This window comes from Numenius arquata, chromosome 6 (genome assembly GCF_964106895.1).
Source record: "Numenius arquata chromosome 6, bNumArq3.hap1.1, whole genome shotgun sequence".
In the NCBI taxonomy this organism is placed as follows: domain Eukaryota; kingdom Metazoa; phylum Chordata; class Aves; order Charadriiformes; family Scolopacidae; genus Numenius; species Numenius arquata.
Genome location: NC_133581.1, coordinates 29,200,233 through 29,221,018, shown reverse-complemented (window position 1 = coordinate 29,221,018; position 20,786 = coordinate 29,200,233). Strand labels below are relative to the sequence as shown.

The 20,786-nt window shown below is 40.2% G+C and overlaps 1 protein-coding gene across 2 annotated transcripts in view; it reads left to right on the top strand.

The window, feature by feature from the left end:
* Positions 1 to 20,786, top strand: part of SLC6A5 (solute carrier family 6 member 5) — a 33,182-nt gene that overhangs the window by 9,072 nt on the left and 3,324 nt on the right. For both annotated transcript variants that reach the window (XM_074149501.1, XM_074149500.1), the window contains 6 exons: positions 828 to 931; positions 3,569 to 3,693; positions 10,506 to 10,618; positions 10,905 to 11,036; positions 12,123 to 12,222; positions 17,946 to 18,046. In XM_074149501.1, coding sequence (XP_074005602.1) covers positions 828 to 931; positions 3,569 to 3,693; positions 10,506 to 10,618; positions 10,905 to 11,036; positions 12,123 to 12,222; positions 17,946 to 18,046 — 675 coding nt within the window. The remainder of the gene's footprint in view (positions 1 to 827; positions 932 to 3,568; positions 3,694 to 10,505; positions 10,619 to 10,904; positions 11,037 to 12,122; positions 12,223 to 17,945; positions 18,047 to 20,786) is intronic.

Below are 20,786 nucleotides of genomic sequence, written 5' to 3'. Positions count from 1 at the left end.
GCTGGTAACTTTTAAAGTAGCATTTCAGTAATATCTTCAAACTCGTTCGTGTGTTTATAAGTACACCTGTCTGTGAATGTGTGTGTTCTGCACTGTGGACTTGGGTGGAAAATCAGACTTTGTAGGAAGCTTGTAAATAGAAATACCAATGCTTCCAATATTTTGCAGGTGATAAGTAAAACCAACCCCCTTGAAATTCCAGGCAATTCAGAAATGTTTTATCTAAATGCATTTAAGGCTTTGAAGGACTTGCAGAACAAGAAATGCTGATTTGGCTGTTCATTTGGGATTTTTTGAGAGACTCAGCTGAGCAGGTCTTTTCTTCTGATGGGAGGAAGCTGGGCCCTTGTGTCTAAAGAGCCTTACCTTATGCTATGCTGTTTGAGGTACACCTCTCATTCATAAATAGCACATCAAGCAACACTGAGGCTCTTACTTTTATCAAGAAGATAAAGTATTATTTAGAGCCACTGGCAGATAGCCATCGGTACCTGAAGCAGATTTTTCATCTTGATTTATATTTTCTTTGCTGAATGTACTCGAACTGATATGTATCAAGCAATATAGATTGAATATTTGAGCTTTCCATATACAGCAAAGGTTATATTGTCATTTTATATGGGCTCAACAAGAACAGTACTCCTCATCAAATGGGCACTATGTATTTCAGGGTAGGATTTTGCTTTTAAATGTTCTATTGACGTCCATTGCTCTAAAGTTCATTTAAACTTCTTATGTGTTAATGCCCTATCAGTCACATTTAATAGTGTTATTGATCTTTCTAACTCTTTCCTGAAGCTAGTTCCTCTCCTGTCTATCTTACTTAGGTTTGGAAGGATGCTGCCACTCAGATTTTCTTCTCCTTATCTGCAGCATGGGGAGGTCTAATTACTCTCTCTTCCTACAACAAATTCCATAATAATTGCTACAGGTATGTGAGAGTGAAACCCATTGGTCTTATTTTATAGATCTTCTCCAAAACCAGTCATGTTCCAACTTGCAGAAATCTGGTTTGAAAGACCCTCTACTTTTTTTCCCCTATTCTTTTCCTTTTTCTTTTGTTTTCCCCCACCTTTTATTTTCTTTTTTTCCCTTCTTCTTTTTTTTTCTTTTTTTTTTTTTGTTTTGTTTCTTTCATCTTTTTTGGTTTTGTCTATTTTATCTTCTTCCCAGGTCCTGATCTACTAGTCTCAAGATGAGTCTTAGGCTTATTATAGCCCCTATTTGCTCTTCATTTTCAGAATCAGCAGTTTTAGGTCAAAAGGCAATCTAGGAAAGCTGTCAACGACTCTGAGCAGTGGTATGAAACCCTGCCAGTTGGCAGCCTCTGCTGAAGACCAACCTGCATGTAGAATGGGCTGAAGTTTGTCATTGTGAGATGTGCATGAGTTTAATGTGCAATTTCCATATATGTAACTTTTGTCTCTCCTAAATGTAATTATTTTTTCCAATTACTCTTACTGTGACTTTACACATACAAAGCCATTTCAAGTTGTGAAATTTAAAATCACTTTTATTTTTAATCACTGAATGTTATTTTTCCAAGGAAAAAGTCACTGTTCTGGTGGCATAGTATAGTTTTTCATAAAAAAAAATGTGCTAGATAAATGTCTGCAGAAGGAAAAAAAAAAGAAGCAAGTGGCATTATTAGAACGTTTCCACTGCTATTTTATTGTCTTTAAAACCAATCTTGTTTCTGCTGAAGCAAATCTTTACTGATTCCTACAATGGCAGAGCTGCTGATTCAGGACAGCCAACAGCATGCACAGGGACTGTCCCAAGGGCATGCTTAAAATCTTTCCTGAATCAAGACTTCAAAGCACGTGCTCCTTGGGATTTGAGTTCCCATATCCTATAACTTCTAAGAACTGTATGCAAGAAGCTGACCTTTAAAAAGAAATGTGGATCGAGATTTTTAAAAAGAATTTCAAAAACATTTCCTGCTGTTGTTCAAAGGTAATTTAATATAATTATCCTAAAATATGGACGAATGAGTAACAGTGTTGAGTACTCAGTAACTCCCACCCAGAAATCCTGTGGGTCCCATTTCTGAAAATGCTTATCCTGGGCTTTGATTTTTTTTTTTTTGTTGTTTATTTGTTTTGTTGATGAATGAGTATGTTCAGAGTATCAGGGCAAAAAATGGGAGAAGCATCATGCTACCTTTCTGCATTAATTTAGCAATGTTTCATGGCGTTTGGAAAATGTTAATGCAAATTTTGAATGAAAGGCATGGTAATAAAGTATAAAAATCTTATCGGTCTAATACTAAATACATGCTTTACCTGTGTTAGAGAGAGATATGGGAGACTGAAGCAGAAATAATTAGAAAAGCTTAGTTACTTCTAATCTTTTTAATTTTACAACACATTTTGAATACTGAAATGAAGCATGACTGTTTTCTCTTTCGATTTTTATATTCATTACATTCTAGTACTGCAGATAAAATGACAGTTTTCCGTTCCATATTCATTTTAAACATCATTAAATAATCTATAATTGCAGTAAATTTACATAAATTCACTTCATAAGCCATACCTAAAATATTTTACTTAAAACTTTTCTGGGTTTTGGAAGAAGATTAACGCATTATGATTCCAAAGAGAACACTGTCATTTTTTTCTGTAGACCTGAAGAATTGACCTAATCATTCCTGGTAAGAGATGCTCTGTTAGAGATTCCAGAAGTTTGCCAGCTCAGTGAGGTTCTTGACTGCCTTTCAGGTTGTATTTCATTCTGTTCCTAACAAACAAATAGCAGTAGGAATAAGCAATTCTAGTCAAGAAAAAAACAAAACAAAAAAACCCCACAAACAAACAAAAAAAAAACCCAAACCACATTTAAGCTAAGTGACTTGTTTGTTCCTAAGTTGTAATATTTCAAGGGGAAGTCTTCTGGACACACCTATTGTGAACTAAAAATAAAATTTTTATCAAGAATGTAATAATTATGGATGGGGATCATGAGGGATTGTTTCCTGTCAAGTCACATGTATGAACCCAGTATAATATGACATTCAGGTAGGGATTTCTTCAGGTTCCCTTAATAATAACAGAAAATTGTACCAGTGAATCTTCTACAGATGGGCAGGCATTGAAGTGAATGCTGCAAGGTACAGAAAGCTTAACCCTGAAATTTTGTGTATAAATACAAGAAAGGTACAGGACAAAAATCATCTTGCCTGGGTGGTGGTGGTTAGTCCATATGTAATACAGTAAGCAGATATCCACATCAGGCAAAGAGTAAAACACTGCGTTATGGATCATATCATCATTGCTACCCTCTTCAGGGAGGCTAAAAGCAGAAGTACTTGTCCTCCTGTGTGGCCTGTGGCTTCCTATATGGCACGTGGGTGATGGGAACTTGCACAGCTGATTCCTAGTGGTGGTGTGAAGACTTCTGTCATCTGTGATCAGCATCAAATGTGCCTGATAAGTGTAAAAGTGTTCCTTCAGCAGCGTTCCCACAGGACATGTGTGTCCATGAGAGAGACTCCTGAAATGTGTACAAAACCTTCCCTTGCATGTCTTGCAGGAAGGTAACATGGCTTCTTGTTTTTTCTTTTCAGGGACACGTTGATAGTCACATGTACCAACAGTGCCACAAGTATATTTGCGGGCTTTGTCATCTTCTCAGTTATTGGCTTCATGGCAAATGAACTCAAAGTGAATATCGAAGCTGTGGCAGACCAAGGTAGGGTATGCTGCTATTGGTTACTTAGGCAGCACCTGGCGGCAACTTCAGCTCTATTTTTAATCATGACGTTGACATTGGAGGTGGGAATGATGGCTTCAAACTGGAGTGGATTAGTAAACTACTCGTAGGCATTTCAGTATGGGACAAGGTACACTGGGAAGTCAAGATATTACTTGAAGCCTTCTTATCACTTGTTTGTTAAGAGAAAGAAGCAAGCTGAGACTCATTTCAGATCTTTATCTAAGGGGATAGGGTGAGATGTCTCCTTCGTGTAGTCTAAGTGATCGCTGGCCTTCTCGTTTGTCTCTGCTGCTGCCTTGTCAGGTCTTCCAAAGTAAAAGTTGTCCCTGATGGTGGGAATCTTGAAGGAGAGGATGGTGGGCTTCACTATGTGGGGGGTGGAAGAAATGTGGTGTGAGAGGTGGACTGAGCTTCTGCACTGTGGGGAGCAAGGAGCTGCCTCCATGGGGAAGTAAAAAATTTCCGAAGAACTGATTAGAAGATTTTGGTTAGTGAAGCGGGATGGTTATGAATGGGGATCTGAAAGGTCTTAATTGGTAGAGTTGAATGTGAGTGGGAAGAGTATGACTGATGGGAGAACTGGTGCTGTCATGTATGATATGGTGTGAAGTAGCAGGAGACAGGAAGGGAGAAGCTTTTGGGATAAGATTCAGAGAAGTTTAAAGGGTTGGAAAAATCTGATGGGACTGTAGAGGGATAATTGTTACCTCAGTCTAGTCCTATATTTCCTGTGAAACGGCCCTAAGCCAACTCTCAGATATTTAAGATCATTTTAAACTGTGTTCAAAAGACAAATTTGTAATAACTTTGTTATAACTTGTATACATATTTATGATTCCCCTACCATAGCTTTTTCTGTGTGCATACGAGGATCTTAAGTGTATTGTATCAGCTTTCAGCACAGATGCAATCATTTCCAAGCACTGAAGGGAAGTGATTAATATCTTCTCCGTGAGCCATGGGGATGATTCCCAATGCTATAAACCTCCAACCATGATAGCACAGAGCAAGAGGAAGCTCTAAATGGGAGGACAGCAGAGTTAAAAATAATGAATCTTGCATACTCATGGCTTTTATACATGATATGTCTCACTGTCTGCATTATCACTAGACACTTTTCTGACAGGTTTGTTGTGTGGATAAATTCAGTGCTACAAGGTGCTACATGTAGCCTGAGATACCTGACTGAGCGAGCATCATGATTCAGAAAGCGTTCAAGTGAGTTGACAATAGGGGATAGAAATGAAGACAACTTTACATAGTTTTCTTTATGGTAATATTTGTATGTCATTCTGGATAAATTAGGTATTAAGATTAATCTGCATTTAACAATGTTGTGGGAACTAAATGCAAAACAGACAACATGACCCAGAAATCCTGCAGTTGTAGGAACAAGGGGAGGTGAAGCATTCTTCATTTTTTCTTGAAAAATACCTTTTCTCAGAACTTTAATGTTTCTAATTGTTTATTAGAAATCAGCTACTACAGGTGAAAGGAGGAGAACAACAGAGGAGAGAACAAGAGGTTGCTGCTGGTTAAGTTAAAAAGAAAAGGGGGGCTTTTAGTTATCTTTTGCTTATTCCTTCTCTGTAAACCGAAACATCTGAAACATGGATAATCCAGCAGACTTTGCAGTACTTCTGACCTCAGAGATGCAAATAATGGTGCCAGGTCACATGTAATTTCTGCAGCTCCTTTGTTTGATACATGGCAGCCCAGACGTTAAGGTGAGGGGAAGCTTGTGAGCTGCAGTTCAGTCACAGAGAGTTAGTTTGGTGCTTGCACCAGTTGACCTGTTGTGGGATGGGCTGCTATAACCAGGCTGTAGATTGAGCTAGAGGATCTGAGAGGAGAATTTTATAGGATGGTCAGCTGGCAAACTGTTCTTGATAGCAAGTAGAATCATAGAATAGTTTGGGTTGGAAGGCACCTTTAAAGGTCATTGAGTCCAATTCTCCTGCAACAAGCAGGGACGTCTTCAACTACATCAGGTGGCTTTGAGCGCCATCCAACCTGACCTTGAACACCTCTCTGGGCAAGCCGTGCCAGTGTTTCACCACCCTCATCATAAAAAATATCTTCCTTGTATCTAGTCTAAATCTACTCTCTTTTAGTTTAAAGCCATTACCCCTTGTCCTATTGCAACAGGCCCTGCTAAAAAGTCTGCCTTCATCTTTCTTATAAGCCCCCTTTAAGTAGTGGAAGGCTGCTATGAGGTCTCCCTGGAACCTTCTCTTCTCCAGGCTGAACAATCCCAACTTTCTCAGCCTGTCCTCATAGGAGAGGTGATCATTTTTGTGGCCCTATTCTGGACCTGCTCCAACAGGTCCATGTCTTAGACCCTGTCAAGTAGTAGGGGATACTGCACTTGCAAGCTAATGTGATGTCAATTCAGTCTTCAGTGTCTCATCTCTTCTTTTTGGTTGGCCAGCTAAGTGGGAACAGAAAAATTTCACTGTCATCTTCATTTTCTGGCTGGATTAGACCTTTATGTGAGGCCAGGTGTTTTAGGAGTAATGTTTCCATTAATGTTTCAATTTTACCTCCATCCTGAAACGAGCGGCAAATAAAAAAAACCCAACCCCAAAATCTAAACCACACTGTAGTTACAGAAACTATTTTAAGGAGTTGGTGGACGAACCAATGAGGAGAAATGCTCTGCTGGACCTTGTACTAAGAAACAAAGAAGGTCTGGCTGGGGATGTAAAGGTTGAGGGTAGCCTTGGCTGCAGTGACCATGAGATGGTGGAGTTCAGGATCCTGCGTGGAAGTAGGCCAAAAAGCAGAATTGCAACCCTGAACTTCAGGAGAGCTGACTTTCAGGCCTCTTCAAAGACCTTACTTCGAGTAATCCCATGGGCAAGAGAGCTGCCTAATATTTAAGCACCACTTCCTCCACGCTAAAGATGAGTACATTCCTAAGAGCAAGAAATCGGGCAAAGGAAGCAGGAAACCTGCTTGGATGAGCAGGAAGCTTCTGGAAAAACTCAGATGGATGAAGGAAGTTTATAAAAAAGGACTGGCCACTTGGAAAAAGTATAGGAGCGCTGTCAGAGCATGCAGGGATGCAATGAGGAAGGCTAAGGCAAGCTTGGAATTAAACCTGGCAGGGGATGTCAAGGACAATAAGAAGGGCTTCTTCAACTACATCAGCAGTAAAAGGAAGACAAAGGAAAATGTGAGCCCTCTGCTGAATGAGATGGGTGCCCTGGTGATGGAGGATGCAGAGAAGGTGGAGCTACTGAATGCCTTCTTTGCTTCAGTCTTTACTGCAAGGCTAGCCCTCAAGAACCCCAGATCCTGGAGGTAGGAGAGAGAGCCTGGAGTAAGACAGACTCTCCCTCGATCGCAGAGGATTGGGTTAAAGATCATTTAAGGAAACTTGACACCCACAAATCCATGGGCCCTGATGGGATGCACCCATGAGGGCTGAGGGAACTGGCAGATGTTATTGCAAAGCCATTTTCCATCATATTTGAAAAGTCATGGAGAATAGGAGAGGTGCCTGAGGACTGATGTCCCTTCAGGTTTTAAAACCTTGAATGAAGTTGTTAATGGAAATGGGAAGGGATTTTTTTTATTTTTTCCTCCTAAAATATTAATCTGAAATACATGGTATTTTTTTCATTTAGAATCTTCATTTCAGGAAAAAATCATGTACCTGATGAACAAATAAAACACAACAAGTGAAACATAACATAAAAATAAAACAAATAAAAACATAAAAATAAAACAAAGCAAGGGAAAGACAGGTTAATCTATTTTCATTCTAGTCTCTCGGTTTGATTCAGAACATACTGCACTTGAAAGATTTTAGTAAAATGAAAGTTCAAGGTCATTTGACTTTTTTTTGTTTCAACACATGTAAAACCTTTGGATTTTTCCTGGCTTTAGTGGCCTTTTAGAAAGAGTTTATATGCCCCTAAATCTCTGAAGATGGAGAGGGCGGGAGCCAGCCTCCCTGTGACTGTTCACCCGTGCCTGGATACTCCCTAGCATGTGCTACCTTGGAAAGTTATGAGGGCCGAGATGGAGAGATGTGCACTTTCATACTCTGTAATTAAACTTTCCCTAAAATTGTGATTAATAGGAACTCATTATTCTGAGATATAATTAAACTTCTACATGCAGGAAGCTAGTGCAAACAGAGCCCTTATCTCTAATAGTCAAGAAGAAATCTTTAATCAAGAGACTAAAGCACATGTTCATGAATACATAGTAGTTCTATGTGTCCCATCCTATTCCAAAAATCCATTTTTCTGCAGCACATTTTAAAGGCATCAACACTTACCGAGTCATCTACATTTACTGTTTGTTTTTTTTTTTTGGGGGGAGGGGGTTAGTGGTTTTCTGGTTTGGGTTGGGTTTTTTTTCCGTGTTTCCTTCCCCCTGGAATCTCTGCTAAGGCACGTGGAAAATAAGGAGATGACTGGTGACAGCCAACACGGCTTCACCAAGGGCAAGTCATGCCTAACAAATCTAGTGGCCTTTTACAAATGCGCTACAGCATTGGTAGATAAGGGGAGAACGAATGTCATCTACCTGAACTTGAGCGTTTGACACTGTCCCGCATGATATGCTGGTCTCTAAATTGGAAAGGCATGGATTTGATGGATGGACCACTCGGTGGATAAGGAACTGGCTGGATGGCCACACTCAAAGGGTTGCAGTCAACGGCTCAATGCCCAAGTGGAAACCAGTGATGAGCGGTGCTCCTCAGGGATCACTACTGGGACCACTGCTGTTCAAAATCTTTGTCGGAGACATGGACAGTGAGATTGAGCGCACCTACAGCAAGTTTGCTGATGACACCAAGCTGTGTGGTGCGGTTGACACGCTGGAGGGAAGGGATGCCATCCAGAGGGACCTGGACAGGCTTGAGAGGTGGGCCCGTGTGAACCTCATGAAGTTCAACCAAGCCAAGGGCAAGGCTCTGCACCTGGGTCACAGCAGTCCCAGGCACAAATACAGGTTGGGCGGAGAATGCATTGAGAGCAGACCTGAGGAGAAGGACTTGGGGATGTTTGTGGATGAGAAGCTCAAACGTGAGCTGGCAATGTATGCTCACAGCCCAGACGGCCAGCTGTATCCTGGGCTGCATCACAAGAAGTGTGGCCAGCAGGTCATGTGAGGGATTCTGCCCCTCTGCTCTGATGAGACCTCACCTAGAGCACTATGTCCAGCTTTGGAGTCCTCAGCACAGGAAGGAAATGGACCTGTTGGAACGGGTCCAGTGGTGGTGGGCCAGGAAGATGATCAAAGGGCTGGAGCACCTCTCCTGTGAGGACAGGCTGAGAGAGTTTGGGTTGTTCAGCCTTTAGAGGGGAAGGCTCCGGGGAGACCTTACAGCAGCCTTCCAGTACCTAAAGGGGGTACAGGAGAGATGAGGAGGGACTCTTTATCACGGAGTGGAGTGACAGAATGCGGGGTGATGGTTTTGAACTGAAAGTCGGAAGATTTAGATTGGATTTTAGGAAGAAATCCTTTACTGTGAGGGCGGTGAGGCACTGGAACAGGTTGCCCAGAGAAGCTGTGGATGCCCTTTTCCTGGAAGTGTTCAAGACCAGGCTGGATGGGGCTTTGAGCAACCTGGTCTTGTGGGAATTGTTCCTGCCCATGGCAGGGCAGTTGAAACCAGATGATCTTTAAGGTCCCTTCCAACCCAAACCATTCTATGAACTTCCATATTTGTCTTCTGTTCAGAACAAACGCCAAACACTTCACAAGTTGTCTGTGGAGATTATTTCACACGCTGCTACAACTGTGTTTTTCTCAGTACGTGAGACGGCAACAGTTCTCTCCTGAACAGAAACAACGTGGGGAGCTGTGGGAAATGGGATGCAGTAACCTAGATCAGAAATGGCCAGGACAAGAGTGAGTTTGGAGCCCCTTTTTGTGGCATGGGTCATGGCATTAGCACAACTTGGCTCTCATTTTTATTTTGCCTGACAGGAAACATCCTTCAGAGCAGTTGAAATGGGCACTCCTTTAACTGGGATAAATGGAGAAGAAGTGCCACCTACTGTAACACTACCACTGCGTTACTGCAGCTTTTTCTCCCAGAAAAATCTAAATCTTGTAGAAATAATTTTTCTTTACAGTCAATAAAAATGATAGCCCAATATATCAAACCAACAGAGAAAGGAAAATTCCTGAGTAAGGCTCTACAAGACCGCCATCTCTTTATTTTTTTCTGTTGTGCATTATTTCAGAATTTCTTCTGGATTTTTTCAGATTCTTGGTAGTTATTATTACCTTGTGTCTGATATCAGCTCTGTGCATCTGTTATGTTCTCTCCTTCTCGTTTGTCTGTGTGCTGATGAGTTAAAGAGTAGTATTTACTTTTCCAATCATCCCTGTCGTACTGAGGTGTGGGTGATTGCTATGTTGAGCTGGGTTGCTCATTGGCAGGGACAGTGGCAGAAATTTGATCATAGAGCAGGAAGGAAACATAGCTGCAGTACATGTTTTTTGTTTATTTTTCATATTTGGATCAGTATATTAGTATACTGGTTAAATGTCTTTTCTGCAGCTTGGAAAGCAGGAAGGTATGAGTGTTTTGAAACTTACAGCCAATATAGAAATTAATCATGTGGGGCTAAATTCTGCAATGCTTAAATATTTCTGTAAATAGGTGAGACTGAATGGGATCTTTTTTAATTATATCAAGCAAAGTAATATTGCATTAGACTTTGAAGCATGACTCTTCACCTCTCCCTCTTTTCCATTCAGTCAACAGTGTTAGTGTGGTGCAGGATATCACAGCCTTTTTTTTTTCTTGTTTCTAGGTCCTGGAATTGCTTTTGTGGTTTACCCAGAAGCCTTAACTAGGCTTCCCCTCTCTCCGTTCTGGGCTATAATATTCTTTTTGATGCTTCTGACGCTTGGATTGGACACTATGGTAAACTGCTTTTGTTTCCCATTCTTTTCCTCTTGCTTATCCTATTTAGCTGTTTGGAGGACCACGAGATTAATCGCTATTTTCCATGTGGTCAGTGAACCGCTTTCCAAACAGAGGAATGAGGTAAGGCCATCAATGCTGAAATAATCTGGGTGAAGCTTTGACGTTGACATCTGAGCATTTAACACCTAGGATTCAAAATACTCTCTTAAATTCCTTTATATCCAGTTGGACTGCTTTGCGTAGGTTTGCACACTGAAATTAATCCTTGTATTTTGTCTTTCAGTTTGCCACTATCGAGACCATAGTGACCTCCGTTTCGGATGAGTTCCCCAAATACTTACGTACGCACAAGGCACTGTTCACTCTTGGGTGCTGCATCTCCTTTTTCATCATGGGATTTCCTATGATCACTCAGGTAATAATATTATCCTTGAGCATCACTGTCTGTCCCAAATCCCCCTCTGGTGGCCGTTCTCCTCCTGTGCAACTTGCAAAAGATTAGGCTGAATTCTGCCGCATGCGCAAAGACACCGAGTGAGTCTGAAAGCCTTATTTTTTTTTTTTTTTTTTTTAACCGGATGCTCTGACTGAGATGTAGTTAAAAGACATTGCTGCTTGAATATTTCGGAGAACCTGACTTTTAAAATTTATCCCTAGCCAAATGTCTCCAAAGCAATCACATCAGTTAGGTATTCATTTAAGAAAGAAAATAAAGTTTGTATGTCATATAAACAAGCACACCAGTTTTGGGTGCCTTCCCTCCCAGATTAGATACATACTGATAGTCTTGGCAAATTGTGGTGTTAATAATGAAATTCTCATCTACTGTTGATAGTCTTCAGTGTCTTTTGTCCACTAATTCCTCCAGCATTATAAACTCTCAACAATTTCAAGAAGAGGTGCACAAAATCTATTTTACTATTTTATTCATGATTTTCCTCCCTTTTTATTTCTTTCTTTCCCCTCACCTCATCACCTACCAGCCCAACTTTGCTGTTCCAAAGCCTAGCATGGATTCAGTCCATCCTTTACTTGAATTGTGCTGCTAAGCCTCTGCCCTGAAGGTAGGGCATTATATCCTTCCCAAGGAGATGAACTGGACTTACTACTACAGTATTCCTGATTTCAACGGTGATTTTGTTTTTGCCACAATATTAAGAGGTTAGAAATGCTACTGGTGGAAGGTCTTGTTGCAGTTCTGTTCTTAATCTGAAAGGACTAAAACCAATGTCCTCCCAAGGTGTGTTAGCTCCCAGACTCAGGTGTGCCTTCTGCTTTTTTCTTGTTGGATTTGATATTCATTCAGTCATGAGGTAGAAACTACAGTGCAGCATGAGCCTGTCACCGGTCAACATGTGAATGCTTACTTGGGATAGAGAGTCCTGAGTTCTGCTCCTGTCCATTTTGCCTACCTTAGGGCCAGCTGGAGTTGTGACCCATATGAAGGGAGACACCAGCTATATGCCACGGGTAATGACTCTTTTATCCTTTTCTTCTTTAGGGTGGAATGTACATGTTACAGCTTGTGGATACTTATGCAGCTTCTTATTCTCTTGTCATCATTGCCATCTTTGAGCTTGTTGGAGTTTCCTATATATATGGTAAGAAAAATTACTGTTATTTAGTAGCCTATGTCAAAGTAACATTTTAGCATATGGTAAAGTAGCTGGTAACATGAAATTCTTGAGGAAAGGAATAACGCTTTAATTTATTTTGTTTTTTTAATAGAAAAAGCCTCAGAATTTCCTAATTTTGAACAAGCATAATGGGGCTTCATTACTATAGGAGTCCTTCAAATACAGATATTCAAAAGACTTTAATGTAGTCTAATGTCATTTTCCACCAGTAGCTTAAAGCCAGTGCTTAGAGAAGAGTGAAAGAATAGACCAAACATTTAGTGACACTTCTCCAGGGGCTCTTTCACACTACAACAGTTTTAGGCTGAGAGACTTCCTGAGCCAGGGGTGGTATCTTTGCATTTAACAACTTTTGAAGGTTTTATTTTCCGTGTACACATCCAGCCTTCCCTTTAGCCCATCTGTCCGTAACACAGAATCAAGCCTATACGGCTTCTCAGAGCGATTAATTATGCCCAGTGGCAACACCAGTTATATTGATCCATGTTGATGTACATGAGATGATGAGGAAGATTGTCAGTTAATATAAAGCGGTGCAATTATGTTGATGCTACTGTAGCTATGTCAGTTGACACCAGCTGGTGATTTGCTCCCATACTCGTCCAGTGCTTTCAGGAGATTGATGCTTGGAATTGTGTGATCTCAGATGATTGCAGTAGTAAATGTGAAGATCTCCCTACATAAGAGATGATTAATTTATATCTGGAGTGTGGTGGTGCCACTTAAGACTTGTCTTCAAAAGCAAAGCAAGATCTGAATCTTAGTGTTAAAGACAACAAAGATAAGGCTGTTTCTGCTGTTGCTGTGGACAGGAATGAATTATATATTTTCTATCAGCTAGACATAAAGAGTCCCGGATGTACTGTTGCAGGTACATGTAACATATATAGCAGTATGATCTTAGGCTGTAGTCCTGTACACTGGATAGTTAGATCTACCTACATTGTAGGGTTCACTCTGTAATATATAAATGCATTTAAAAGATAGTGCATAATTAAAAATGTAGGATTTGTTGCGCTTGCTTGAATGTTATAGAAAGGACAGGGAATCAGCACTTCCTTGTTTTCTCTAATTTTATGAAAATACAAAAGTGTATTTCTCCACTGAGATCCAACCCAGTGAGCAGGCCTGAGTGATTGTGAGGTAAGTCAGATAGGACCCAATGAGGAAATGTTATAGAATACAATGGAAAAAGTCAAAGCACCGAGAGAAAAGTTCATTTAGACTGATCATGTTTTGGTTGATCAAAATGCTTGTTGTTTTTTATGTCTGTGAATAGAGTAGGTTTAGAAGCGTCATCTCTGTGAGTGGAATGATACTGGTAACTGTTGTTCAGCTTTACACTCAACCAGTCTTCTCAAAGGACCCGTGTGTAATGCTTTGAGATATCTCCTGAAGTGAAGTCTAGAGATGGATTTTGGGGGTCATTTAGCAGAACTCCTGGCTTGAAATATCAATGCTGGCAAGTTTTGTCATTGCTCTGTGCTTCGGTTTCTGTGAAGACATACAAGGTTTGCCCATTCCCTCCCCCCTTTTACCACCAGGTTTAGCACTTACCTGTTCCTGTGGAGACACCACTGGGTACATGTCATTTGAGACATTAGTGTATTGTACAAACCAATTTCCCAGCTTTTGTAAAATCAATACAGTTCCATAAGAGATGGTGAGTGGGAATGCTCAAGAAGAGTATAAGGGTTCTTTTGTTTTGTTTTGTTTTGGTTTGTTTTTTTCCCTTCTTCCCAAACCACTACACTCCTCGTCTGTTTGCTGAGAGCATCGCTGAACAACACTGTGCACTAGATGTTGTCACTCTTCCTGACCAGCAGCATCTACAGCATCACCTGGTCTGTGCCAAAAAGATTACCCCCTTTAAATCCATTGCCATCAGTGTGCGAGATAAAAATTCCTTCCTTAGAATATTTTTAAATAACCCCCAAACTACTTAAATCTGTAGAATTTCTTTGTTCTGTCTGTTTTTTAAATAAAGATGAAGGTAAATATGGAGCAAACGCTGGCTCTGTTCCTCCTCTGAACACTGTGTGGCAGAAGCACTACAAACCTGCCTTTGTGGAACAACATTTTATTAGGCCTGTAAGTGCAATTGTTCTGGCTAGAGCCTGGGTTGCCCAACAAATTCAGTATCCCTTAAAACATTGACTTTTATGCAAAACGTAATACAGAAATAATTATAGCACTGCAAAGGAATGACTTGAATAGAGAATTTTTTTTAAAGTTACATATGACTTTAACATAATCAGGCTTGAAAAAGATCTGACAAATTACAAATCATTCTTTCTATGGTTAGTAAAGCTTTTGATATAAACTGTTTCAAATATTATTCCCTGGAATTAACCTTTTGCTACACTAAAGAGTTTCCAGTCTTTTACACAAAAAAGGAAAAACTTACTTGACAGTCATTATCCACTTGACTAATGTATCATAGCTACTTCTGCTGCATTAATGCTACTTTTCTAAGGACTGTTTGTAGGAATACAGCTTGTATATTTGTGATTTGCGTATTGTAAATACAAGGGAAGCTGCTGCTCTTGTTATGTTCCTTCAAGCAGTGCTTAAAATTGGCATAATGTATTTTCAAGCTCTGACAATTGGAGTTTTACACTCCACTGACACCTTTCTCTGTATACTTGTATTCTTCATAGCAAGCAGGTTGGCACAATAGTGGCAGGTGCTTTTATGATGAAATAAATGTCTTTAGTTCTTGTTACATGTTCTGCTTGCTGAGCGCGTTGAGATTTTTGAATTAAAAAGAGGCACACTTGGTTATTTCCTTGCAATCATTTATTTTTCAGTAGAGTCGGTGCTACATAATCCAGTCAAATGCTGGTTTTTATTTCACATTCTGGTATAGATGTTTATTCTCCAGATGTTTAGATTATGATGCATGATTGGTAAAGAATAGCTTAGAGCTGCGGGTATTAATTTAATCATCAGTATAATCCCCACTGTTTCATTTTGTAATGGGAAGCTAAATGCAGGGATCCTTGTGCTTGAGTGAAACACTGATGGAAACTGAAAAGTGTGACCTTAGCTTTACTCGTGGTCCTTCCAGATCTGTTTTTTTGACAGTCTGTTGTTGGGAAGGTTCATCGTCAGACTGAGTGGTAACTGCTGCAGTGCATTTTTAGTAAGTGTTAGTAATATTGAACATTCTACCTGTAGCAGAATATTGAAGTAGCTATCTGTCTTGATTTGCATCCTCCTTTTTAATGAATTTTCTATCTGCAGCACTTATGAATGCATCATCCTGCTTTAGAGAGCGGAAATTGAGATATGGAATATCGTGTATTGTTTATTTCCCAAAGTTATTCAGCAGGCCTACTGATCTGAGAAGGAGACCAGATATACTGAGATTCAATCGGCTTTCTGTTCACTAAAGCATCCTTCGCATTTTTCTGTGGAACCTGACAAACTTATTTTCAGTCTTTCACTGGGAAAGAGATGAGAACTGTGTAATCCCTCTACCTGTTTATGTGCATTTGACTCCTGAGTTGCTAATATTTAGAAGCATCTCAAACTGTGAAGATCCACTGACAATCCCAAGAAGGAACTAAATATTTTAATTGGAGTTTCAAACAAATCTGTGTAGATTTGCATGAAGCTTGCATGAATTTTGGAGGCAGAAGACCCTGGTAACTCTCCAGTTAGGTAGATCTCCTTTTGCAGCAGCAAGTGTAGCTGAAGTAGAGAGACTTGGATGAGCCTTAAACTTTGTGGAAAGACCTTCCAGCCCATACCTTGTGCTGCTGCAATTAGTTTAAAACTAGTTTTGCTCCCACAACAGCACGCTGCAGGGATGCCCGCTGTGTGATCGTCTCCCAGGTAGCTGGCTGCAGATGGTGCACTGAACTGCAATAAGCAGATAAATAAAACACATAAAATCATCAGTTGCAGCTACGGTCTCCTTTTGGGTCCAGAAGACAGTGACCCCCGGGGTTACGGTCAGTCTGGGCATGCAAAGCTCTCTTAGGAAACGGAGAAGCACACGATGAGTCGAACAGATGCTTAAATATGGTGATTCCATGGGTTGTAAAAATCGCATGTATTTTACAGAGGAGAGGCTTCCTGAAGAAGAGCATTTGCTGTAGTTGGTGGAAAACAGAAAAAGAGAGAGAGAAATTACAGTTACAGAAAAAATGCAACATCTGGGTCCCCTTGGGTTAGCTAAGCTTACATCCGCTGCAGGTTGTACTTCCCCTCACCCCCTCAAATGCAGTTCTTTGCAATATCATTTTCTTGTTTAATTTCTGGATTTTTCTCCTCTATTTCTTATCATGACACAGTTTTTTAGCTTTACTCTGATGTGCTGTCTGCCTGAACTGGCTTTGCCCTCTGAGCTGGGCCGTTAGGGCTGCCCTAGCACCATCAAGCCCCGCTGCTTTCTTGGAGGTGCATCAGAAGGCACTGAATATTGAGCCTTTGCTATTTTTTACCTTCTTAATTCTGGGAACATAAGAAGGGAACATACCTTCTTAATTCTGGTAGATAGATTTAGTTCAACAGGAAGGCTCCAAAAATAGGTGGATCAAGTCTGGGGATTATCCCTTCTTATATTCAGCAGCTGCAGTGGCTGGCTGTAAGGGCAATAAAATCATACAGCAATTTACTACTTTTGCTCCAAGTATTTCCTCCCTTACTCAATGACTTCTCTCCAATATTTGGGCTCCATCTCTGTCCCTACATCATGAAAGTTGGGCTAAATGCTGTAGAATAATGCTTTGTAAAATTTAAATGACAGAGACGATTGCCTGCTTTATTAGACAAAACAAATCCCAAATTGGCACTGTTTGTGTGACGGAGGGGCTCAGCCCTGGACCCCTGGCCTCCCTCTTCTTGTCATCATTAGAAAAGCTGGAACAAATTCCAATTTTGTTTTTGTTAGTTTTGGATAAATTAAGGGCCATTTACCTAACCAGCTCTGCAGAGCAAGGCAGAAAAGCAAACTGGCTTTTATCAGACGGGCAATCACTGCTGCTGGGCCAGCACCTTTTCTAGTTGCATCGCGTGGCCAGAGAGACAGCAGAAAAAATACCATTTTCCAATCTTGCATGTTTTATTAACTCAAGTAAATGTATAGATGCAATCAATACAATAATCTGAAGAATCAACATGTCAGTTGATCTGTTTGCTCAAACAATATTGAGTATAATTTAACATATTTACAGGTGCTCTCTAATATTGCTTACATTGCTAATAGTATTGCTTACATATCAAATGAAAAATAAAACGTTACCAGCTCCAGTGCTAAGCGATACGGTCGTAGCCCAGTCACGTAGTAGGTATAGAGAAGCTCAGATATTGTCTACGCTGAGACAGAAATACAGATATTAATAAGGTTCACCTTCAGCAAAATATAACAAGTGTGCACATAATTGCAGCTAACCAGTACGTACTATCAACACTTTAACCCGAAACGTACTGAACATTTAATCTCTATGTAAAAGCTCAATTTTGCTTTAATCCTCAGGAAGTAAATATTTTATTAGAATGGTTGCCTCCATAATAGTCTCATTTTTTACTGTGTGGTTAGATCCTCCATTGAAGTTCTCAACCCACAAGTCAGAGTTTGTTTTGGTAATTAGACACAGGGGAGATCACAAGAGCTATGTTGCTGCAAACTGCAGCTGGTTTCTTTCACACCTAATTGCATTTACATTTGCTCCTTACAGGATTGCAGAGATTTTGTGAAGATATAGAAATGATGATTGGATTCCAGCCAAGCAAATTCTGGAGAGTCTGTTGGGCATTTGTGACCCCAACGATTTTAACAGTAAGCAAAATTCTTTTGAATGTCTTTTCCAAAGCGTTTTGTTGTTGTTTCTTCATCAGTCCTGATGTTCCTGAACAGCAGTAATTCCATCTTGGATGCAGATACCTTGGCACACACACACACAAGTGTGCGCACATGCGTTCTTACACGTGCGTGTAGTAGGAAAAAAGAGCGTTAAGCAACGGTATTTTTGGTAGAGAAGGGATGGTGGGTCTCCCAACGCTGCAGTGGTGGCCTTTTCCTGGCTGTGCAAAGCGTTAGTATGACATACCATTGTATTCGAGCAGTTTAGGTTACTGTATACATGTGTACATGTGTAATATATATGTGTGTATGTATACACATAGAAAGAGAGAGGAAATTAGATGATCCTCCTGTCTTTTCCCAGGCTGAGCTAGGGAAAAAAAACATTTCATTGAGTCATAAAGTAATCTAAGAGACAAGCTTTGGAAAGGCTAACATGGAAATTTGAGTGACAAAGTTTTAGATGCAAAGGTGGAGATATTTTTGCAAAGGTCGATATAATTATGTTCGGGATAACAAAGAGAAATCCCTTCAATTTCTCTGAAAAAAAAATAAGGGGGCAGGAGGAAGAAAAAAGGGGGGGGGAAAGAGGAAAGAAAAAGGGAAGGAAAAAGAGGAAAGAAAAAGGGAAGGAAAAAGAGGAAAGAAAAAGGGAAGGAAAAAGAGGAAAGAAAAAGGGAAGGAAAAAGAGGAAAGAAAAGGGGAAGGGAAAAAGAGGAAAGAAAAGGGGAAGGGAAAAAGAGGCAAGAAAAAGGGGAAGGGAAAAAGGAAAGAAAAGGGAAAAGAATAGGGGAAAAAAGGAAGAAAAAAAAAGAAAAGAAAAGAAAAGGGGGAAAAGGAAGAAAAAAAGGAGAGAAAATAGGAAAAAAAGGAAAGGGCAAGGGAACTTTTTGTTTGCAGACCCCCTGGGCACTGAGACAGTGGTGGACCCAGCCCAGGCCAGGCGGCCGGAGCCCGCGGGGGGTGCTGCGGTTCTCCGCCGGCACCGGCAGGTGGCGCTGTGCGACAGCGGCTGGCGGCGCGGCGCGGGCGGGGGGTCCGGGTGCTGCTGGGCGTTCACCTGCAGAGGCTTGATTTAAAAAAATATAAGTAGATTTTCAAATTTAAAGGGAGGTTGTGGGGGTTTTTGGTTGGTTGGCTGGTTTGGGGCTTTTTTTGTTTGTTTGTTTGTTTGCTTTGGGGTTTTGTTTAGTTTTTTGTTTGGTTTGGGTTGTTTTGTTTTATTTTTGGGATTTTTTTTTTTTGTTTGGTTAGTTGGGTTATTTTTTAATTTTGTTTTTATATCCACCCTCAAACCTGGAATAATGCTTTAGTTCAAATTTATATCTCCATTTAATCTCAAAGATGGCTCTTTATTAATTTTGCCATTGCTACACACGATTTTTTCAAGTCCCAGACTCTAAGTATAATAACTACATCTACATTTTCTATCTAGCTCAATGTCTCCTTTACATTTTAACCCAAGTAAAGATACAATTTTTAATTGTATATCATGTTTTGGCACAAGAATGAAAGAATTCTTTTAGGCGTTTCAAAAGCTTTCACCTTGGTAAGTCAGCACAAAACCACTGAGCCGTCCTTCACCAGGATTTTGTTTGAGAGAACATTCTTCAGCCTGAAAGTCCTCAGGCCTGGACCACCAGTGTGGCAAGATTATCAGTATTTGCATAGGGTTGTGAAAACTCATTTCACAGCAGCGCTAAATAGTTCCTACAACTATTCATAGATTTTTAGGGACGAGATTAGAAAAGTTACTGGAATTTCTACTAAGACGTAGATGTTGAGACAGTATGGTGTCAGCTGGGTGGGGTGAAGAAGCAAAATGGTGGCTCCATCATCTGTTGCAATCCCTTCTTCCAGAGAAGTTGTATTTTGGTGTATGTGCTGAGAAGTTCCTATTTGTGCTGTTCTTTTGTGCAGCATAGACATTGGTAAATCTTTTTATTTCTAGGGGAGGGGGGGGAAAGGCTGTGGATAAAGTTAGCAAATTCTTTCTGGTATTGTTAATTCAGGAATGAGGTGGGATTTTTTTTTCTGAAAAGCGGGAAAAGGTTTAGTTTTTGTAGACAGGAGTGTATGTGTCAAGCCATTAGTGAGTTTTGGTGGGCTCAACCTGAGTTACGAGTGAAAGAAATCTATAATGGGAGCAATTTCTTCAATGAGCATAATGAAGGTATTCTACCTTCCCACATAGATTTTTGTTTTTGCTGAAGTATAGTATTGCTGTGCATGAAAACCAGGTAGATCTGTCTCACCTATCCAACGGCAACTGGTTTTTGCGCAATATATAGGTATTGTTGTAAATCCATTTTTAAAGGTTTAAAGATACAGCTCGGTTTAATCTCTAGTATTAGGATAACATAATATATTTTTTTTTTTTCTCTGGAGGGCTTTGTTAAAATGAGGGCGTGTGCACAGTTTTTTAAATATCTTTCTTTGCTTCCAATGGCTGTTTTCAAGATACTGCCTTAGACCCATTGTTACACTTCTGAAGGGAACTGTAAGGCTTTTCTGCAAATTGCTCGGTTCCTTCACTGATCAGGCTTGCACTCTTAGCTACTGCCGGTAATCACAACCAGGGAATAGAAAATTATGTTGTCTCTTAAGGAAAGCAAATTTGGAAAGCAAAGGAGGTCACTTCAAACTTGCATGTTCTGTTGTTGTTCCCTCCAAATGTAATATTTAGTGAACTTACGGTGAGAAATAAATTAATACT